Genomic DNA, 22,782 nt, shown 5'->3' on the forward strand with positions numbered 1-22,782 from the left:
ATCACAGGCTGTCATCCAAGAATGGGTTTCAGCAGCTGAACCATCTACCCTACAGTCCTGACCTGGCTCCCTCTGATTATTTTCTGATCCGAGTTATGAAGAAATCTTTCCATGGACAGTGGTTTTCAAGTGATGAAGATGTCAAGGAAGCTGTGAAGTCCTGGTTCAAAGGTCAGACAGAAGAATTATTTTCAAAGAGGTTAAGGTCATTGCAGGAAAAGTGGATGAAGTGTATGGAGCTATCAGGGGACTATATTGAAAAATAAAACAAAATTTTTTGGAAACTCTTCTTTCCTACTGAGGTAGATAAATTATTGAATGCCCCTCGTATCAAAGATGGGAAGAAATGTCTTCAGCAGTAGACGGGCTAACCTACTGAAGAGGGCTTTAAACTAGAATCATTGGGGCAGGATGATCAAAGCCCCAAGGTGAGTATAAGCCCTCAGGTAAGTGAATCACTAAATATCTCTACACAAATGGGAAAATGGGACAATGTTTGGAAAAAAATATATACAAATGCTTGAAGTATGGGAAACAAAGTTATGGATAGAGGCTGTGATGGATGAGGATGAGCTGGATTTACTGGCAATCACAGAGATGTGGTTCAGGAGAACCATGACTTGGAAATAATTATACTGGGCTATAATCTGTTCACTAAAGACAGGGTAGGAAGTAAAGGGGGAGGGGCATTAAATGTTAAAGATCATATTAAAGCCACACAATTGCGGGATCTGCAAAGTAAGAAAGAGGCAATGTGGGCCAATCTGGAAAGAATAAGAAGGTTGTCCATAATTTTTAATTTCCAATTTTAATCTCTAATTTAATTCAATATATGATCTTATTATATACATACAGTATATATGTGTGTGTGTGTGTGTGTGTACATCGGAACCGGGTCAGCAGCATGGCAAGAAAACCCAGCAAACAAGTGCGGCTGGCGCTGAAGATAAGAAGCAGCCAAACTGGAAGGAAGATGGTGTCCGATGGTCAAGGTAACTGCCTGGAATCCCCAGCTGACCAGAAAGGCTGCCTTCTGACGTCAGCTCTGACATCGGAGGGAAGCCCTCCAGTCGGCTTTGGTGGAGGGGGGCCTGGTACGAGGGGGGGGGACTGATGGACTTGCAGGCGATAGGGAAGGAGGGTGCCTGCTGGACTCATGGGCAGCTGCAAGCGCGAGGGGAGCTGCCAGTGCTGATCTGACTTTGGAAGAGGAGGGTATGCCCAGCTGGAAGCTCTGAGCAAATAAGGGAGAGAAGGGATAACGTGGGACAAAAGGAGAAAAAAGGGGGGAGGAGTGCATTGGAACATGGGAGGGGCATGAATTTGGGACAAAGGTTGGAAGGCAGGGAGGGGGGACACAAATTCGGGACACAGAAGGAAGGGAAGAGGCATGAACTTAGGACACAAGGGAGGGGATAGAAAGGGAGAATTGTTGGGGATGAGTGTGTAAGGGAGAGGGAAAGATGGTGCACATGGAGAAAAGAAAGAGGAAAATTGTTGGGCATAGATAGAGAGAGGAGTGAGGTAGAGATACATGGGGAAGAGAAGCATGAGAGGGAGAAATGTTGGATATGGTGGTGGAGAAGGAACAGAGGGATAGATTGAAGGGGATGCAAGGGGGAGGAATGTTGAACATAGTGATGGAGGGAGAGGTGTGGAATGGTGCTGGAGAGGGGTGATAGAAGGAGAAATGTTGGACATGGGGCTGGTGGGCAATAGTGAAAAATGCTGCACATGATCCGGGGGATGAGAGAGGGAAAATGTTGTACATGGCAGTAGAAGGAATGGGAGAGATGCATCATGGATTTCTCTCTCTCTCTTTCCCCACACCCTGTACGTGAGATGAAGACGGGGACCGAGTTTACTGGAATGGGGTTTTTTAAAAAAAATTTCAGTCTTAGTAGTTCGCTGGTCCACAAAATAATTCTTTTATTTCCGCCGGTCCATAGGTGTGAAAAGTTTGAAGAACACTGGACTAGAGAGTGTCAGTTAGTTGAAGGTCAACTAGAAGTGAGGGGAATGAAAAGTTCAAAGACCAAAAGAATGTTTTGTTGAAATAAGAGAGCTAGTAAACAGAAGGATGAATAGTTAATACAAAGGAAAAATTCAAGTATGCATGCAACTAGTAAAGGGAGGGAGAGGAGCATAGGCCTGTGATAGAACAGTAGGCAGAAATCAGCAGACTCTGAAAACTAGCGGTCTTTATCTTTCTGCATCTATATGTTTTACACATTGCATTCCTCATACTCCTTCACCCAAGAAATCTGTGGCCCCAGGCCAGCTCTGTTATCCCAGTAGTGCAAGACAGCAGAGACATGCCAACTCATGCTTAGTACGTATGTGACTCTCCTCCCCCATCTCAAAAGAGTATTTGTGAGCACACTGGAGCTCTTTGTTGTAGCTCTCTGCACTCATATCACCACAAATGTAAACTGACCTTTAGTGCCGTTGAGGTTCTCTTTGTGACATTTTGTTTCTAAACAGCAGCATTATATTTATGGTGTTTTTCTTATCTTTCTTGGCAAATATCAAATTCAAAAGTGCTGAAGAGAATAGTTGCTCTTAGTTTGAACTCTAGCAGCTCCTAAACTGTGAGTTATCTACAATCCTGCTCCTTGGGACCAATGCAAGGTTTATATTATACGACATGCCCAGATCACTCCAGATTTGCAAACTTCCCAACATAAGACTAGGAATTTTGCAGAACCAAGGCTTTTTTTTGAATGAATATGCATTGGTATATAATAATAATAATAACTTTATTCTTCTATACCGCCACAGTCAGATGACTTCTAGGCGGTTCACACTGAAGAGAGCTGGACAATCAGCAAGTTACAAAATGTAAATAGTGAAAGTTCAACATATTAACACCAGAAATAGACAGAAGAAAAATATAAATTTAGTGTGGCTTCTGTTTAGGAGATAAATCTGTCAAACAATACAGTTTTAATTACTCTCCGAAAGGCGCCGTAGGTCAGCTTGGCTCCATTGATGTAGTTTCCCAGCCAAGACTGCTGTTTGCTTGCTTGAAACATGAAAGACCTGTCCAAAAAGGACTTATATTTATAACCGGTGATCTTTGGGTATGCAAATATGTTACAGTTTCTGGTTGACCGTGTAAGGTTGTGTAGCACGAAATGAGGTAGAAGATAGGAAGGAGCTAGTCACCAGGCCTCTTTGAAAAAAATACAAGCAAACTTAAACATTATACGCGCCTCCATTGGCAACCAGTGCAACCGTCTGTAGTAGGGACTATTATGGTCGCTTTTCTTCAGTCCGAATATCAAGCGAACTGCCGTGTTCTGTACTATTCTTAATTTTCGTACTGTTTTCTTGGGGATACCTAGATAAACGATATGCTTTAGAAATGGTGTTACATAGGGGAGAATGGCTATATTACATCAGTGAATAAAACCAGTGTTGTGGTGGATTTGTGGCTGACAGGTGATTCTTTATTTGCTATAGATTCCAGCTCTGGTTTTCCCAGTGCATTCCTCAATCACAACGGATGCCTAGCGGTTGATTGACAACTGTGCTGAGTGGTGCCCTTTATAGAATCTGGCCCGAGTCCATTAGATCATCAGTATTTTTCTACCTGGCGCCCAGTCTCTGGAACAGGATCCCCTCCAACATTAGGGCTGAACTTTCCTTTCCAAGATTCAAAACTCTGTTGAAATCCTACTATTTCCAGATGGCTTTTAACATATCTCATGGCTCCTTTCATGGTGCCATCGAGACGGAGCCTTTCTTTTTTTGTGCATGTTTTATTAAGGAGCTCTTCAGTAGTCTTTTGTATATATCTTGAGTAGGGTTACCATATTTAAAAAAAAAAAAACCCCAGACACACAATCCTGCCCCATTCTGCCTCCAGCCCCGCCTAGTTCCACCTCTAGCCCTGCCCTGTTCAGCCCTCCATCCCCACCCCCAGAAACCCTCCTCTCTTTGCTACAAGCTCTGGTTGTGTCTGGAGGGCCTGGAGCATGCGGCCAAAACTTGTAGGGGCTTTCCAAAACCCAGACAAATGACGGGTTTTGGAAAATCCATCCGGGAGCCCGGACAGTTCTCTAAAACAAGGACATGTCCAGGTTTTCCTGGACGTTTGGTAACCCTAGTCTTGTGTAAATGTGTACCTTCCTAATGCTATTGTAGTTCTTTTCCTTTTTTATTATCTGAATGTTATTATGTGCACCACTTTGACCTTTTGCTAGTAAAAGCGTTTTAAAATTTTTTAAATAAACATAAACATATATGTATAGTGATAGATATAGATGTACACACAGGGCCTGATTCTCAAAACGTGCATCTGGCAGCCAATCGGGACACATGTTTTTGTTTTTTTTAACCTGTCAGCAGTTGGGGAGGTGTCTGGGGATCAAAGGGGTCAGCGGCAGGAGGAAATGAGCATCTCTCCTTCCAATCTCGGATTGGGTGTGTGTGTCAGGGCTTCAGGGGGGCCAATGGCAGGAGAGAGTGGGCATCTCTCCTACCAATCCACTTTGTGGGGGATGTCGGGGGATTGAAGAGGCCAACAGCAGGAGGTAGTTTCGTCAGCCGTAAGCCTGAAGTCATTATGCCGTTGTATAGATCCATGGTGAGGCCCCATCTGGAATATTGCGTGCAATTCTGGAGGCCTCATTACCGCAAGGATGTACTGAGACTTTAGTCAGTCCAGCGAATGGCCACCCGGATGGTCTCGGGACTCAAAGATCTCCCGTACGAGGAACGGCTGGATAAATTGCGGCTATACTCACTCGAGGAATGCAGAGAGGGGAGATATGATCGAGACGTTCAAGTACCTCACGGGCCGTATCGAGGTAGAAGAGGATTTCTTTTTTTTCAAAGGTCCGACGGCGACAAGAGGACATCCATGGAAAATCAGGGGGGGGAAGTTGCACGGTGACACCAGGAAATACTTTTTCACCGAAAGAGTGGTTGATCGCTGGAATAGACTTCCACTTCAGGTGATCGAGGCAAGCAGCGTGCCTGATTTTAAGAAGAAATGGAATCGTCACATGGGATCTCTGCACAGAGTTAAATAGGGGAGGGTCATTGGGGTGGGCAGACTAGATGGGCCGCGGCCCTTATCTGCCGTCTTTTTCTATGTTTCTATGTTTAATCTCGGATTGGGGGGTTCAGGGGGGCTGGCGGTAGCAGGGAGTGGCCATCCCTCAGATTGGGAAGGTGTTGGGGCCATCCCTCAGATTGGGAGGGGTGTCGAGGTTCGGGGAGGCCAATGGCAGCAGGGAGTGGGCTTTCCTCCTAACAATCTTGGATTGTGGGTGTGTGTCGTGGGCTCGGGGGGCTAGAGGCAGGAGGGAGTGAGCATCTCTTCTGCCAAATTCAGGGGTGCATGTCAGGGAGGGGGGGTCCCAGCCACAGCCGGCTCAGCTGATCGTGGCAGGGGTATTTTCCCCCCAATCAGCTGAGACAGCAGGATTCTCTGAAATCACAGTTTCGGGGAGTCCTTCTAGCTCAGTTGATTGGGGGATTCCCTTGCCGCAATCAGTTGATGGCAAGCGATCTCTCAGCAAAGATAGGCGGCTGAGCCACCTATCTTTGCGATCAGACTAAGGCGCGATTCTCTAACCGGTGCCAGTGACATGGGTGCCGGTTAGAGAATCAGGGAGGTTAGACATCTGTTTGTTAGGACAGTCACAATTCTGCATAGGATGCCAGTACCCGATTCTCAGCCGCTTCTTAGGCAGCTGCTGAGACCGGAATCCTATACAGAATTAGTCCCTCAGGGTCTAAGGCAGGGGTATCAAACTCAATCACTTAAGGGGCCAAAATCTGAAAAAAAGCTAAGCTGTGGGCCAAATTTTTCTTTAAGATAATTAGAGGTCCTTTAATTAAAGTACGCTAACCAATTTAGCGTGCGCTTAATGTGCACCTTAATAAAAGGACCCCTACGTGACTAAGGCTTAGTCTTAGTAGAAGTATAGGGTTACAACGTCTCCAACCCAACACCAGCTCTGTGGTGTAAACAAAATTAATATTGTAATCACAAAAAAGAAAATATTATAATCACAAAACAGACCTTTTGTTGGTCCCAGGCTTTGGTTGTCTTCTGATAACTTGTTTGCCAGGGTCACCTGCCCATTTATCGTTTTTTTCATTCTCCATGCTAACTATCCATCTTCCATCTCTGTCCTCCCCTTCCGTTTCCCTTCCCTCCCCTGGAGGTCTGGCATCTTTCCTTTTTTTCATGTCCATATCCGCAGCTGCAGCAATGGACCCCCACCACCCCCAGATCCACCATCTGTCCTTTTCTCAACTACCCTTTCATCCAGCATCTCTCCCTCCTTCCCCACCACCCCAGGGTCCACCATCTCTCCATTTCTCTTCCCAACTACCCTCCTATCCAGTATCTCTATCCCCCATCCACACCATCCCTTGTGTCCAACTTCTCTCTCTTTCTTTTCCTTCCCCTCTCCTCTATTTTATTTCTTCCCCTCCACACCCTCCACTCAATCCGGCATATGCACATCTGGACCCCTTCTTCTCTCCTTCTGGGTTCTTCTACACCAGGGCCAGCCCTTGTTTTCCCCCCTTCTTCTTCCCGGTCTCAACTTCAGATTTGGCCTACCATTCCTACCCTCCCTCCATCCTGGCTTCCTGGTCTCTTCTGTCCCACCAGCACGAACCGCTGCTGCCGCCGCCGCTGCTGCTCTTCACTCACGTCTGCCTTCACCTGGTCTCCTCTTCAAAGCAGCCTGCTGAGGATCGCTGGCCGGCTGTAGCAGACTGCTGTCCACCACATCAGAGGATGGGTGGGATGGCAGCAGAGGGAATGCGCTACCGAGGTGGATAGTGCCCTGCGAGGTTCGCTACAGCCGGCTAGCCAAATTTACTATAAAATTTAAAATGTCTGGCGAGCCAATTTTTAACATACCGCAGGCCAGATTTGGCCCGCGGGCCAGAGTTTGACATATCTGGTCTAAGTAGACACAAGGCTAAAGGTTCACCTAATACTCCTGCACTGGCTATGCCAGGATAGGCCTAAAATGAACTTAATTCTTCCCAGCTGAGCCTTGTGCTGTCTGGTTCCTCAAGGTCCAGCTTGATGAAATGGTCTCTCTCTTCTTCTAGTCTTGACGTCTCCTTCCCATGGGAACAACTTCTTTCTGAGAGATCTCAACCCCTTCCTATCTCTCATTCTACTCTTGCAATTTCACATTGCAGCACATATCATTTGACCAGAACTTGATGTTAACAATCCTCCAACTTAATTGTAAAAAGGAGGCACCATTGTAAGATTCTGCATGCTTTGTTGGCTACTTGTTTGGATAAAGCATAACCTGAAAGCTTTATTTTGAAAGCAAATAAAGATTCTGGATTCAAAGCACTGCTCAGACATGGAGTATTTTTATTCTCAATATGTGAAGAGACGAGCTTAAATTTTACTCTGAATATTCTTTATGGAGTGCATTTCAATCTGCTTAAGTCTAGCTCTGAAAATCTGTGTTCCAGAATTTTTCTTTTGAATTTTAGAAAATTCCTCTGCACAGCTTCGAGACTGTAGAATGCCCAGCGCTAAACAGTGCTTAAATCGATTATGTTGTAATGGTTCCTCCTAGTGGTAGAAATGGGGTTCCTCAGTGTCACTAAAAAGTGGGTTTGTAAACCAGGATTTCTAAGAGCTTCCTTTGGCTCAGTAGCGTGCCTAGCATATGTGACTCCCGGGGCCCATCATTTTTTGGCACCCCCCCCCCCATCTGTAGGAAAAACATGATTTTTAGTAACAAGCCACATGTCACACATGAAAACCTAGGAAAAGGCAGCATCTTACATATGCAGTGAGCAGTACAACATCAATGCACCCATTGTAAAACTAAACAAGCCAGACTAGTACAGATCAATCCTGCAGTCAATCCTAACAGAAACCCATCTTTCGAACACACAGAACACAGAAAACACTTTTGCCTAGTATAGAATATGTCATCACAAACTAACCCCTCCCCCTTTTACAAAACTGTAGTATGGATTTTAGCCACAGTGGTAACAGCTCTAACACTCATAGAATTCTGAGCATCAGAGCTGCTACCACCATGGCTGGCACTAAAAAACGCTCCACTGTTTTGTAAAAGAGGGGATAAAATAGAAATACATAGACAAAGGTTAAATTGAACCAGCAAGAAGCTGGACTCTGCACACAATGCAACACCACAGAAACAGTGACACATGTCTCCTAAAGCAATAAATAAATAGAAAATTTTTGTTCTACCTTTGTCTTCTCTGGTTTCTGCTTTTCTTATCTTCTTGTTACTCTCTTCCTTCCATCCACTGTCTGCCGTCTTTCTGCCCCTATATGGTATCTTCTCTCCTTCTATGCTCCTTGCAGAAACTGTATGCCTCCCCTTTCCATCTCTCCTTTCACCCCCATTGGTCTGGCATCTCTCTCCTCTCCTTCCCTCTCCCACACCTCTCTTCTGCAATCCCTTTCTTCCCTCATTTTCCTTTTCAATTTATTTTCTACATCCATCTAGATTACGTTCTTACTACCCTCTCATCAATTTCCTTTTTTACTGTCTAACTACAGCTCGCCACCTCTTTCAATCACCCCCTCCAGTATTTCCCTAACTCAATCCTTTTCCCCCTATCATGTGCCCTCCTTTTATTTATCCCCTCCTTTCATCATGTGCCCTCTTTCTCTACCCCTTCCATCTAGCTAAAGAAGCACTGCCTGGGCTTTGCAGTCCCCAGTTATGTCTCTAGCAGGATATATATTTCAAATCTGATATATTCTAATAACAAAATAGAAATACAATGATTTTTTTTCTACTTTTTGTTGTCTCTGGTTTCTGCTTTTATCTTCTTTTTACTCTTTTCCTTCCAGCGTCTGCCCTGTCTCTTCAATCCAGCATCTGCCCATTCCATCCATCCACTGTCTGCCCCTTCCAGAAACTGTCTGTCTCCCCCTGCCATCTCTCCTCTAGACACCCCCCCCCTTTTGGTCTGACATCCATCATCTTCCCTCTGTTCCCTCATCTTTCTTCTTTCATCTCTTTCCCTCCCCCTGTGGTTTTTAGCATCTCTCTCTTCTCATTTCCTCCGCTCAGATCTGATATCTCTGTCTCCTTCCCCGTTCTCTGGCATTTCTCTCTCCTCACTCTCTTCTCTTTCCTTCTCTGGTCTTCCTTTTTTATTTTCTACCTCCGTCTAAATTAAATTCTTTCTTACTATGCAGTCCTCAGTTTCCCTCTTTTCATTGTGTCTACCCACAGCATGCCAACATTTTCCTTCACCACTCCACTATCTCATTAACTCTATCTTCTTCCCCCATCCAGCATATGTCCTTTTTCTTTATCCCTCCTTCCATCCAGTATATGTTCTCTTTCTCCACTTCCATTCAGCATTTGCTGTTCCTTCTCCCCACTTCCATCATCTGCCCTCTTCTCTCCCCTTCTCTCCACTTCCATCATCTGCCCTCTTCTCTCCCCTTCTCCCAACTTCCATCATCTGCCCTCTTCTCTCTCTCCCTTCTCCCAACTTCCATCATCTGCCCTCTTCTCTCTCCCCCCTTTTCCCCACTTCCATCATCTGCCCCCTTCTCTCATTCTCTCCATCCACCACTGGCCCATCTCTCTCCCTTCCTCTCACCTTTCCGATTTTGGCAACAAGATCGGCAATGCCCCCTGCTGCCGTGATGACACTTAAGATAGGCAACGGGCCTCCTTCTACCCCCCAGCATCAACAGAACTTCAGATTGGCAACACGGTGCTCAGTCCAAAGCTTCTCTCTGACTCAGCTTCCTGTTTCCGCCCAGGCAGTTCAGTCAGAGGGAAGCTTTTGACTGAGCACCGCGTTGCCGATCTGAAGGTCTATTGATGCCGGGGGCAGAAGGAGGCCAGTTGCTGATCTTAAGTGTCATCGCGGGAGGGGGGGCGTGTTGCCGATCATGAATTGCGTCGCGGGGGGGGCCGCCGATGCCACTCATCGCTGTTGCAGCCCAGACGCTGCCGATGGCCCCAATGCGATCTTGCTGGCCCTGTGCGGACCGGCACCGGACGACCTGAACGTGGCCGGCTGTGCACCCCCCTAAGGCGTGCATCCGGGGCGGAACTCCCCCCCTTGGTATGACACTGCTTTGGCTAACTGGTGCTACTGCAGTTCTTATGATTTCTACAGCGCTACCAGGCTTACTTAAGATGTAAAGCACCAAGAGGAAATTTTTTACATTTTTAAAAGTAATAGACACAACAACAGTGGCTAGACAGTTACATTAATAAAGCCGAATTGACCTACAAAGCTTTTAGAAAACTCATAAAAACTACCTTATTCGACAGATATATCACCTAAACAGAACCTCACCAAACACTCTGTCTCTTTTCAAAATGCCCTCTGAAATCCTAAACGAGCAGCATTTGTAATTTCAGGATCTTTCTTCTAATATGTCCCACCCGAATCTCTAAACAAACTATATATTGTAATTTTTGCTGTCTTTTTGAATCTCTAAACAAACTATATATTGTAATTTTCGCTATCTTTTTGAATCTCTAAACAAACTGTATATTGTAATTTTCATTTTTTTCTTTTTTTCTGAAAGCTGCGACTTTTCTTTACAGGTCTGCTCGAAATTCTTAACAAACAGCACATTTTGTAATTTCGATTTCTCAAGTCCCTGTACTCTGTACTCCTTCTACATATTGTAAATCGCTGAATGTCCAGCTCTCTTGAATGTAAACCGCCTAGAAGTCGCAAGATTGTGGTGGTATAAAAGAATAAAGTTATTATTATTATTATTACAAGAGGAATAAGCACAACTGCCCTCCTCAATCATCCATTTCACACCGTCTAAAACAGTGGTCTCAAACTCTTTGCAGGGCCACATTTTAGATTTGTAGGTACTTGGGGGGGCCTCAGAAAAAATAGTTAATGTCTTATTAAAGAAATGACAATTTTTGCATGAGGTAAAACTCTTTATAGTTTTATAAATCTTTACTTTTGGTTAAGTCTTAATAATAATATTGTAATTTATAGCTAAAGAGACATATGATTAAGAAACTGTTTTATTTTACTTTTGTGATTATGATAAACATACAGAGGGCCTCAAAATAGTACCTGGTGGGGCCGCGAGTTTGAGACCACTAGTCTAAAACAAGCCCTTAGCTGAAACTTATGCATGCTTCAGAGGAGGTGCAAAAGTCAGTGGGACATTTTTAACAAATGTGCGTTTCTTTTCACTGTAAAATGAAAACTGCATATATAATTTTTCAGACCACCCACACCATGGGGACAATTCTAGAACATAGGTGCTAACATTTATACATGTACGAGGGGCCGCTGAAAAGTTCTCAGCCCAACCAACAAAGTTGGGGCAGTCTCCATTGAGGGCTATACACTTAGTCCAGTGATTTTCCACTTCCTTTGTTCTGTATTTTTCCAACAGAAAGAAAAAAGTAGAAAATTGCTGGACTAAGGGCCTGATTCTCGAAATGCGCATCCTGATTGCAGGCGGCAATATGCGTCCTACGCTGTCTAGCAGCCAATCAGGACACATGCTTTTTTAAAAAAAAAAGTATCCAAGGCAGGACACCTACGTTGTAGGCCTCTGTAGTGCATCTACGGAGACACATACCCAATGGTGTAGTAAGGGGGGGCGGTTCGTCCCAGGAGCCATCCTGCTAGGGGCGCTGGCAACCCTCCTCCTCTCTGGCCCTCCTGCTCCTCCCCATGTCACGCGCATGCACCCCTTGCCTTCCCCCATACCTTTATTTACTTCTCCGGTATGAGCAACATTGCTGCCCGCGTCTGCATTGGCGTTCTCTCTGATGTCACTTCCGGATCCCACCCCTAGAAAATGAGGTCAAAGGGCGAGCTGACACCAACACGGGCATGCTGCTCGCATCGGAGAAGTTAAAATGTATGGGGAACGAGAAGGGGGTGGGGAAAGTGCGTCACCGCCTCGGGCTCCTCTCACCCTCGCTACGCCACTGCGCATACCCACGCTTAAGTGCACACAAGGAAGGGTGTGGGTGTGGTTTCGCCTGGAAGTGGCCTTGGGTGGGCTTACGCATCTCTGTAGATGCAAGACAGCGACCTTAAATATAGGCCTGCAAAATGCTGGCCTACATTTAAGCCATCTTTCAATCTTACTCTTTATCCCAAAACAGTTCACTCCAACTTAGCTAGTATAGTAGCGCTAGATAATATATCAATGTTTTATAAATTCTTTCTTAATCCAGTTTCTTTACAACAGTACATCTTAGGAATTCAGATATCCATCCTTATCAATAGATACAGGTGGTGGGATTCTTCATGATTCCAAGTACTATTTCCCAACTATTTACTTATTTCAATTATTTTATATAAATATATAAATAATAGACTTAGCTTATTCAAAGTCTATTCCCCTTTCCATTACACCATAGCTTCTCCTAGTATCACCAGCCATTCAAAAATGGCCACGACCTTCTTAACCAGCACTAAAATGCCCTCCCCAATTATGACATCATAGCATCACATGATCTACTGAGGAGGCCTGATCAACTATCAGTCCGTAGTTTCATTCAAACCCTCCGGAACCTTGAATCTTAGGGAACTGAGATGGATGTTTGAGCTCCAAACTATGGCTCTAGATGGTTTGAATGAAACTACAGACTGGATGGCCCAAGTTGATAGTTGATCAGGCCTCCTCAGTAGATCATGTGATGCTATGATGTCATAATTGGGGAGGGTATTTTAGTGCTGGTTTAGAAGGTCGCGGCCATTTTTGAATGGCTGGTGATACTAGGAGAAGCTATGCTGTAATGGGAAGGGGAATAGACTTTGAATAAGCTAAGTCTATTATTTATATATAATAATAAAATAATAATAATAACAGTTTATATACCGCAGTACCATTAAATTCTATGCAGTTTACAAAAGATTAGTGAAGTACAAGTTGAGAGAACTTAAGGGAAGGGAGAACAAGAGGGGGAAGGGGAAAGAGAACCGTTATAGAGGGGAAAGAGAGGAACGGGTCAACTGTCTAAGTACTTCAGGAACAGGAAATAAGTAAATAGTTGGGAAATAGTACTTGGAATCATGAAGAATCCCACCACCTGTATCTATTGATAAGGGTGGATATCTGAATTCCTAAGATGTACTGTTGTAAAGAAATTGAATTAAGAAAGAACTTATAGAGGATCCAAGATGGCGATCTGAGACAGGACGCGCTGAGCTGCGTGTCCCAGGATTGTGCCTTTTCAATTTCCTTAAACGGTAATCACTTACCGCGATGCCGAAGAGACGGGGCCGGAGTGCCGCTTCTGCCTCGCGGCGTCCTGGAGCCCCGGGTCTCAGGAATATTCAAGATTTACTGCGGCGCATGCAGGAGGTCGCAGCGACGTCGGATGGCGGCCCGCTGACAACACAGGGAGGCGAAACCAACGTGGATGCTCCTGGGCCCGACACCACACTGAGCCCCGACGTTAGGGCACCGCCCCCGCAACCCCAGACGACCAGCTCTCCCAGGGGCGGGGAAACCCCGGATTCATTGGTTTTCTCCTCTCCAGAGGCAAGTAAGGATCCACTGGAGAGCTTGGAGGCTGGGGCCCACTTTTCTAGGGCCCCCATGGAAATATCTGGGGGAATATCATCTCAACATGAGGGGGAAGGGCTGAAGACATCCCCCGAAGGACTTCAGAACGGTGAGCACTCTACACTTACACAAATTTCAACTGAATTGATTAAACCTGCAGAAGTGACTTTAGACTTTATCTGGGACTTAATGGCTGGTTTTGTTAAAAATATTACTCCTACACTTCAACAAATTGAAGGGAAAATTAAGGAACATGATAAGGAATTGAAGGATTTAAGAGAAGAAACAAATACTTCTAACTCATCTGTTCAAAAAATAGAAAAAGAAATTGTATCATTGAAACAAATTCAAGAGGCCTTAGTTAAAGACAATATTAACCTAAGGAAGAAGACTGAAATGCTTGAGAATAATTCACGCAGTAATAACTTAAGGTTAATTAACTTTCCAAGACTTGAGTTAGTATCACCTAGAGATATGCTTAAGAGGTATCTAGTAGAGAACTTAGAGATACCCAAGATTCATTACCACCATTTTCACGGGTTTATTATTTGCCCGATAAAGAACAAAATCAACAACCAAAAGAAAAACCTTTAGATCAAGAACTTCTAAATATATCACAGATCTTAGAAACATCTGAGAAGGATTTAGCATCACCAGCCACCATGATTATTACTTTAGCTTTGCCAATTGATAAAACATGGTTGCTAAAACTTTTCTTCAAAAATAGACAAATAAAGCTTTCTTGGTTATAAAATACAAATGTTCCCAGATTTGGCACGGGAGACGCAAAGGCGCCGCCGTGAATTTCTTCTTTTGAAACCTGGGGTTTTATCTTTGGGGGCAACCTTTTATTTGAGACATCCGTGTAAATGTATTGTATATCACCGTACTCTTAAATATGTGTTTTTTGAACCATCACAATTGACAAATTTCGTGGCTATGTCTCGCCTGAATGTTAACAATCTTTGAGCCCTATATTTAGGATATTGTGACCCTATCTCAGTGCTATAGTTCTCAGTTTCTTTTATAATTTTCTTTCTAGATAATTTCGCCAATTTTCTATAATTCTTGGATCCTAATTGTGGACTTGAGCATAAATAGTATATTTGTTTAATTTAAGATTTGTATTGCTTTGTATTTGATATCTATCCTATTCTTGCTTTCTGTACAAGTGTAATACTTGAAATGTAAGTTGAAAATAATAAATAAAGAAAAAAAAAAAGAAAGAACTTATAAAACATTGATATATTATCTAGCACTACTATACTATCTAAGTTGGAGTGAACTGTTTTGGGATAAAGAGTGGCCAACATTTAAGGCATCTGTTCGGGAGTGTAGACACGATTCTGAATAGGACGCCCGGTATCAGAAGCTGCCTAAGCGGCTTTTGAGAATCGCAACTGGCAGTTAGAGAATCAGGTTACCGCTAAGCTGATCGCAGCAAGTGAATCTCCCTGCCACAATCAGTTTAGCAGACGCAGCAGGGAATCCGTTGCCCCCCCCTCCCATCAAGACTACTGGCAGGAGGGATGCCCAGTCCCTCCTGATGAACACCCCCCCCCAAAGGGCATGCCCCATGAACCCCCCCAAGCCCACCCGGACCCCAGAGTATCTTTTTTAAGTTGGCCGGCTGGAGGGATGCTTCCTCCCCCGGGCCAGAAGGCCCGCCTCCACTGAATGGCGGGCCTGCCCCTTCCCGCCTAAGGTCCTGATTGTCCCAGGAGGGGCCTTAGTCACCTGGACAAACCAGAATCTTAGGCCTCTCTCCCAGTGCATTCTAGGATGCGCTGGGAATGGCTTAAGATTCCGATTGGTCAGCTCCCTTAGGCCACCCCCTATGCTGGCCTACATTTCAGGTGCCTATCGCGGCCCTACGGAGATACCTAGGGCCACCTATGCTCTCCTAAGGCCACTTCCGGGTGAAACAACGCCCATGTCTAGCCATAGGCAAGCTTAGGTGGCCCTACGCAACTCCCTAAGCTCACGAAAATGCTTACAATGTAGGCAGCCTGCCTCAAATTTTATTTATTTTTTTTTTTTTTAAGTGTGTCCCAATTGGCTGGTTAGACAGCGGTAGGACACCTACAATCAGGACGCCTTTTACAGAATTTGCCTTTAAGTGTATAATCCTTGATGGAGACTGCCCCAACTTTGTTGGTTAGGATGAGAACTTTTCAATGGCCCTCATATTATGTACATGCAAAAATGTTTAGATAGAGACTGTCCTTTTTAGGACTAAACAATTGTCAGTCTTTCCCTTCCTACTGTTTTTTTCCCTTTTAAATGTACTTTATTTTAAATATTGTAGTTCTTCCCTTTTCCCTATTTGTGTGGAGTTTACTTTTCTGTCTTCAGTGGTCTTTCGTTTGTGTAATTTTAAATGATTTCCCCTTTTTATTATTACTGTACACTGCCTAGAAATTTGTATAAGCGGTATAACAAACTTTTTAATAAACTTGAAACATATACATACACGTGTGCGCATCTGTGCATGTATATGCTTCTGTTCTGTAAATACGCACATACCTTGGATGGCATATACTGTAGTTGCAAGGGAGAGCATACTCAGAGGTAGATCCAGGGCAGACTGTGGGCAGGCCTCTCACTTATTTGTATGACTTATAGAATGCTATAAATTACATGTATATCTCCAGCATTAAGTGGTAATGCCTAAATGTTCAAACATATATACCTAATTAGCTAGTAATTTATAAACATGCTCCTTTTAAATTTGTGCACATGGAAGGAGGCGCCTGGCATCATGCACCCCCTGTACTTTTCCCCACCACGAGGCCCCCCTGCCCACAGACCTCTTGAAAACTTCTCCAGCAGTGAGCAGCTTTTCCTATCTGCTGCTTGCACTGGCCTCTGCTCTCCATCTGATGTTACTTCCTGGTCCCACAAAGTCTTTCTATATAAATGCTGCTACTCACATATGTACATGCAACATGAGGAATCTAGAACTTCTTGACCTCCTAATGTTAGCACTTACAGATATGATGTGTCCTTTCAGTCCATGAGCTGAATCAGCGCACTCAATCACTGCACTCAGTTGAGGATAGCCAACCCCTGTCTTGAGGCGAGTAGTGCATACAGAGCCTGCCAAACAAAAATTACGGTAATTTAAGCACCTGCTACCATGATTCTACAGCCAGCTCTAGGTAACAGCTCAGTTTGATGAAATCATTTATAACTGAGAGGGAAAAAGACCCTTAGGAGACCCTTAGGAGGGGCATTGTGGTGCTGAATCAAACCCACCATAAGGTCTATGAACTGTGCAAAAAAGTGCACATTTTCCAGTCAGCACAAATAATACTTTTGCAAGAGGACTTCATCTTTGCCCTAGAAGCTGGCAAACATCTGCTGACTGTGACAAATGGTGGCTGTTCTATTCTGGGACATTCCAAGAAATGCTTGGGCCACAAGAAAGCCATAATGTCAGGTCAAGATGACATGGTCAAAATGACATACACTTCTCCCTCCGTATCCATGGGGGTTAGGGGCAGAGCCGGCCCGCGAATATTTAAAAAACCATGAATAATGTTCAGGCCGGCTTAGACCCACCCCCTGCTTTGTCCCGGCATCCCTTACCTGGTGGTCTAGCGGGTTTTGGGGGCAGGAATGATCTTCCTACGCTCCTGCCCCGTGCAGATCACTCATAGGAAATGGCTGCCGTGAGCTCCCATCGTAGTCTCGAGAGACTACGTGAGCTCACGGCAGCCATTTCCTATGAATGATCTGCACGGGGCAGGAGCATAGGAACCCGCTAGACCACAAAGTAAGGCTTAAGGGGGGGGGTCTATGAGGGCTTAAAAATAGCCTGAAAAATGAAAATGGATCAAAAAAAAAAAAATCGCGAATAACCAAATCCGCGGATGTTGAAACTGCAGATTTGGAGGGAGAAGTGTAATCTGTAAATAAAGCTGTTGGCAATCTACAAGTAAGATTAGGAAGGAGGAGGGAGGATGCCCACCCTCAGGGATCATTGACTCTAAAATTAAGAATGCATTGTCAGGGAAAATAGAGACCATGCTTCATTAGGACTCAATTGCCAGTATGTATACCATCCAATCAACTAAAATGACAAGTGTGACAATCCAATAGAAACTAAGTATGTAATTAGTAACCAGGTAGTACTACTACTACTACTACCCTAGGCTACTAAACTAGGGTATAAAAGTAGCATACCTGCTGACTTAAGCTTTAGAACGGATTGGGCAACACATGACATATCGGTATTCTGTGTTATTCATCCGTTAGCCTAATTGCTTTTACTATATCTTATTTGGATACTATTCTTTATAGAAGCTGTCTTTTATTTATTACTATTAAACATATATTATATACAGAAATTGGGCTGTCGGTGTGAGGTTATTTAAAATACACTGGAGGGGTTCATAGTCTTAAGCGTGCGAGACAAACGTGCGCTGACAAACGCGCGCCAACAATTCAGCGTAAGACTTCAGCACGCCGCAGGAAAACCTTCTTTTAAAGGGTTCTGACGGGGGGTGTTGGTGGGGAATCCCCCCCCACACACTTTACTTAATAGGGATCGTGCTGGCGTTGGGGGGGTGGCTTGGGGGGTTGTAACCCCACATTATACTGGAAACTTAACTTTTTCCCTACTTTTTAGGGAAAAAGTTAAGTTTTCAGTATAATGTAGGGGGTTACACCCCCCCCCACCCCCCAACCCGGCAGCGCGATCCCTATTAAGTAGAGTGAGGGGGTTCCCACACCCCCCCCGTTGGAGCCCTTTAAATGAAGGTTTTCCTGTGGCGCGCTGAAGTCTTGCGCTGAATTGTCGGCGCTTGTTTCTTGGTGCGCTTTTGTCCCGTCACCCATTGGAGGGACTAGCAACGACCTCTCCATAACAGAGTTCCAAAACCTGTTAAGTATGAAAACATGTTTTCTGGATAAATGAAACTTTTTTTTATTTTCAAGAACTCTAGTCAACAAAAGAACTTTTTTTTCTTCACTGAGCGCCATATACCTTACAAATAAAGGTCTTTTAGTGCCGACATCACCAATCTTATGGCTTTCTATAAAGGCTGTATAAACTCATTTTTGAAAGTTGCTCAATTTACAAAAGCATTTCTGTGAGTAATTTAACGCTTGCTTTGGAAGGGGCTGCTGTGAGGCAATAGACCATCTCTGGCCAATAAGCTATGAAGGATGGCATTCGGTTTGATGATATCACAAAGACTTCCTAACCCCCAACAGTTCGTCAAATTGTTGCAACTGAAACTGCACTGTTAAAAGATGATTTTATTTATTGTACAGTGTAAACGCGTCTATTCAACATCAGTGTTAATATATTGTATACCAAATTTTTTTATATTTTTCTAATTGAACTGTTATTTGTTTTAGAATCTTTAATTAAAGGGTTTTATAAAGAGATCATTTTATTGCTTTATAGACAAAATTATTTTAGTCTATTAGATACAAAACTTAGGGGTCTTTTTATTATGGTGCGCTAACCGATTTAGAATATAACCGATTTAGAATATAATGGATGTCTTAGCATTTAGTGAGAGTAAATCGGTTTGCGCACCTTAATAAAAAGGACTTCTTAACCTCCGTTTATTCATGAGAGAAAGGTTACCCATAACAAAAGTAAGATTTTACCACTGACTTGGTACAGAATACCCTTGTGATCAGTGATTTAAAGAACTGTATTTAATAAACAATCTTCACAATATTTTTTACATTTATACCATACATGTAGGCTTGATAACTAGCACTAAAAACATTAAAAGCATTCCAGTATAAAGGTCTACTTCCACAGGAGCAATGTTTTCTTATTTTTCATGCATTGCTAGCATTGGCCATCATACAGTACTTGGTGGCTACAGGAGCCACTGCATGTTCCTCTAAGCCTCAGTGCTTCTCTCTCCCTCTCCTCCACAACACAGCAGAGGGCAGTGCTACATATCTAACTACGTGTGATGATGGATATGGAACTTTCCACTTCTGGAATTACAGCCTGGGCTGTGTTTGAAGATCGGGCATTGACTTATCTATGTCTATTCATGAAGGATGTGAGAAATAAAAATTCATCAGGATATAATTTAATTTCTTCTACTTGCTATAGTGCTCATAGTAGCAACATGCGTCCATAAAACATTTAGAAAAATAACGTTCATGAAAAATCACAGAATTATTGCTTTAAAATGCTTACAAACTAACCCTCCCTTTCACAAAAGCGCGGCTGGTGCGCTGAATACTCTGGTAAACTAGCCACTTGCCATATAACATTGCACAAACAGCTAGAGTATGGTGTAGTGGTTAGAGCTAGAGCCTCAGCACTCTGAGGTTGTGGGTTCAAACCCCGTGCTGCTCCTGGGTCAGGCCAAAGGTCCATCAAGCCCAGTAGCCCATTCTCACGGTGGCCAATCCAAGTCACTAGTACCTGGCCAAAACTCAAGGAGTAGCAATGTTCCATGCTACCGATACAGGGCAAGTAGTGGCTTCCCCCATGTCTTTTTCAATAACAGACTATGGACTTTTCCTCCAGGAACTTGTCCAAACCTTTCTTAAAACCAGCTACACTATTCGCTCTTACCACAACCTCTGGCAACGCGTTCCAGAGATTACCTATTCTCTGAGTGAAAAAAAATTTCCTCCTATTGGTTTTAAAACTATTTCCCTGTAACTTCGAGTGTCCCCTAGCCTTTGTAATTTTTGATGGAGTGAAAAATTGATCCACCTGTACCTGTTCTACTCCACTCAGGATTTTGTAGACTTCAATCATATCTCCCCTCAGCCATCTCTTTTCCAAGCTGAAGAGCCCTAACCATTTTAGTCTTTCCTCATACGAGAGGAGTTCCATCCTCTTTACCATCTTGGTCGCTCTTCTTTGAACCTTTTCTAGCACCACAACCCATTCAGAAATCCATTCTGAGTGGGTTACATTACATTATAACAGAGAAGGTAAAAGGATAAGGGGATGGGACGGAATTTAATATACCACCTTTCTGTGGTTACAATCAAAGCAGTTTACATATTATATATAGACACTTATTTTATATCTGAGACAATCGAGGGTTAAGTGATTTGCCCAGAGTCACAAAGAGCTGCAGTGGGAATTGAACCCATTTCCCCAGGTTCTCAGAATGCTGCACTATCCTTAGCCTACTCATTCTCTAGAAACAATTAATTATTTTCATGTTGCATTTCCTGAGAAATCTGATTCCACAGGTAAAAACCCAGAAAAGAAAGGCACTGTGTCCAGTAGATGATAAATGTGCCATTGACAATGGCAGGACTTCCAGCGAACTTATCTCAGAGAATCTCAAAAAATGCCTGGAACTATAATAAATAAGTCTTATTGCCAGAAAATGGATTGTCCTCTGCACAAGGATTTAAAGACTAGACATGCTATTTTAACTTTAATCCATCCTCTTTGGTCAACCAATGAAGTCCATAAAGGATAGAAGGTATATGATCCTATTTCCTACTTACATTGCAGGTATTTTGCATCAACTGAAGCCTCTTTTAGACTAGTCTTTGTTACGCTCTGATAGAGGGCACTACCTCGTAGAGCTTGAGACAGAAGAAAATTTGTGGGTTTATTGATAAAAACAGATTGAATTTCATAACAGCAAACATTAACTTGTTTAAATAGTCTAAAAATCTTTCCCCCATAGTTTTATAAGTAGCTGCTACAGGCCAGATCATTAAAAGGTAGCTCAGATAGCTGAGCAGAGGCTTAGTTTAAAGAAGCTAAGGTAGGTCTGATAGAAATGGTGCAATAAAGGCAAAAGTAATCCATAAGAATTTAAGGAGAGAGCAGAGATAGCAAATTATCCCTGTCAAGTACTAAACAGCTTATATATACAAACAAAAGGCACTATTTTAAATGCTTATATTGTATACAAATGCAAGAAACCTAAAAATTAAAATTAGAGAGTTCAAGTACTGTATATAGCACTAATGAAGAGGTAAATATAATAGGCATCTCAGTAACCTAGTGGAAGGAGGAAAACCAATGGGACACTTTCTTCCTGGTTACTAATTATATTACAATGATAGGGCTGATCAAATTGGAGGAGGGTGGATCAAATTGGAGGGGGGCTGTGGTGACACATCTTAAGGAGAGAACTGAGTCTAGTATAAGGTCACTATAAGGATCCAGAAAAAGGAAGATGGATTGAGACATCTGGGTTTTACTTCCATTGCTATCAATAGAAGTAAAACTTGGATGTCTCAATTCGTCCTCCCTTTTCTGGGGGGTGGGGTGGAGGTCCACCCTGGGTGCAAGCAATAAGGGGGTTTGCAGCCAGCACACCGGGACATCCTACATTACTCTGAATGGGCTTCAATGTATTTACCGTGGCACCATTGCTACCGTGCGGTAGAGTAGTAAGGGAGGGCAGGGGGTGATCTGTCCCAGCTGCCATCTTGGTAAGGGTACAGGCACCCATCTTCATCTCCACCCCACCCCCATTCCTTCCCCGACCCCCACTGGCGTGTGTGTGCCGCTCACTACCCCCGTACTTCTGTAACATTACTGGTGCGAGCAGCAACCCCCAACCTGCTGTCATGCCAGCGTTGCTCTTCCTCTGATGTCACTTCCTGGACCTGCACACTATCTTATGCATTTGCTACTAGAATGGTCTCCGTGCTCAGGTGTCTTCTGAAACCTGATTGGGCTTGGTCCAGCTTTGATTAGTTTTTCCATGAGTCTGATATTTGTCAGCATGCTAATTTGTCTACTAATTTGGAAATCCACAGCTGATTAGCAGTTAGAGAGTCTGTAGTTAGAGAGATTTTCTAGGTCTTTATCTTTATTTTTCAGAATGGGCTTGATGACTGAGAGTTTCCATTTAAGTAGAACTTGTCCTGACTGTAATGAGTCATATAGATCAATCCCCAAAGTTGGGCACACAAATTTGGAAATGGATCTCAAATCCACGTGTAAACTAATTAGCCAATTAAGTACTTAACAGTCAAATATTTAATACATTTCACATAGACCTACCCTACATCTTATTCTATGACATGCACGCCTAAATTTCATAGTGTACAACTCCAAAGGTGGCATGGCTATGGGGCAGACAGAATTTACATGCAATGCTATAGAATACAGTAGAATCTCAGTTACCGGGCACCCCCGGGGATTGGTGAATACTGGATAACTTTTTCTGGTTAATTGAGAGTGTGTTAGAAAAGTTGTTTAACACAGTTTCAATTCCCCCTACTCCACTCCCCCCCCCCCGCCCCAAAGCACCAGTGCGGCAGTGGTCCAGAGCCGCAAAGCC

General features: G+C 43.6%; 1 protein-coding gene across 2 annotated transcripts in view; it reads right to left on the reverse strand.

The window, feature by feature from the left end:
- GMPR (guanosine monophosphate reductase) overlaps nt 1-22,782 on the reverse strand; it is a 116,940-nt gene that overhangs the window by 47,615 nt on the left and 46,543 nt on the right. For both annotated transcript variants that reach the window (XM_033934605.1, XM_033934606.1), the window contains exon 6: nt 16,515-16,621. In XM_033934605.1, the coding sequence (XP_033790496.1) occupies nt 16,515-16,621 (107 nt within the window). The remainder of the gene's footprint in view (nt 1-16,514; nt 16,622-22,782) is intronic.

This window comes from Geotrypetes seraphini, chromosome 2 (assembly GCF_902459505.1).
Source record: "Geotrypetes seraphini chromosome 2, aGeoSer1.1, whole genome shotgun sequence".
NCBI classification, from domain to species: Eukaryota; Metazoa; Chordata; class Amphibia; order Gymnophiona; family Dermophiidae; genus Geotrypetes; species Geotrypetes seraphini.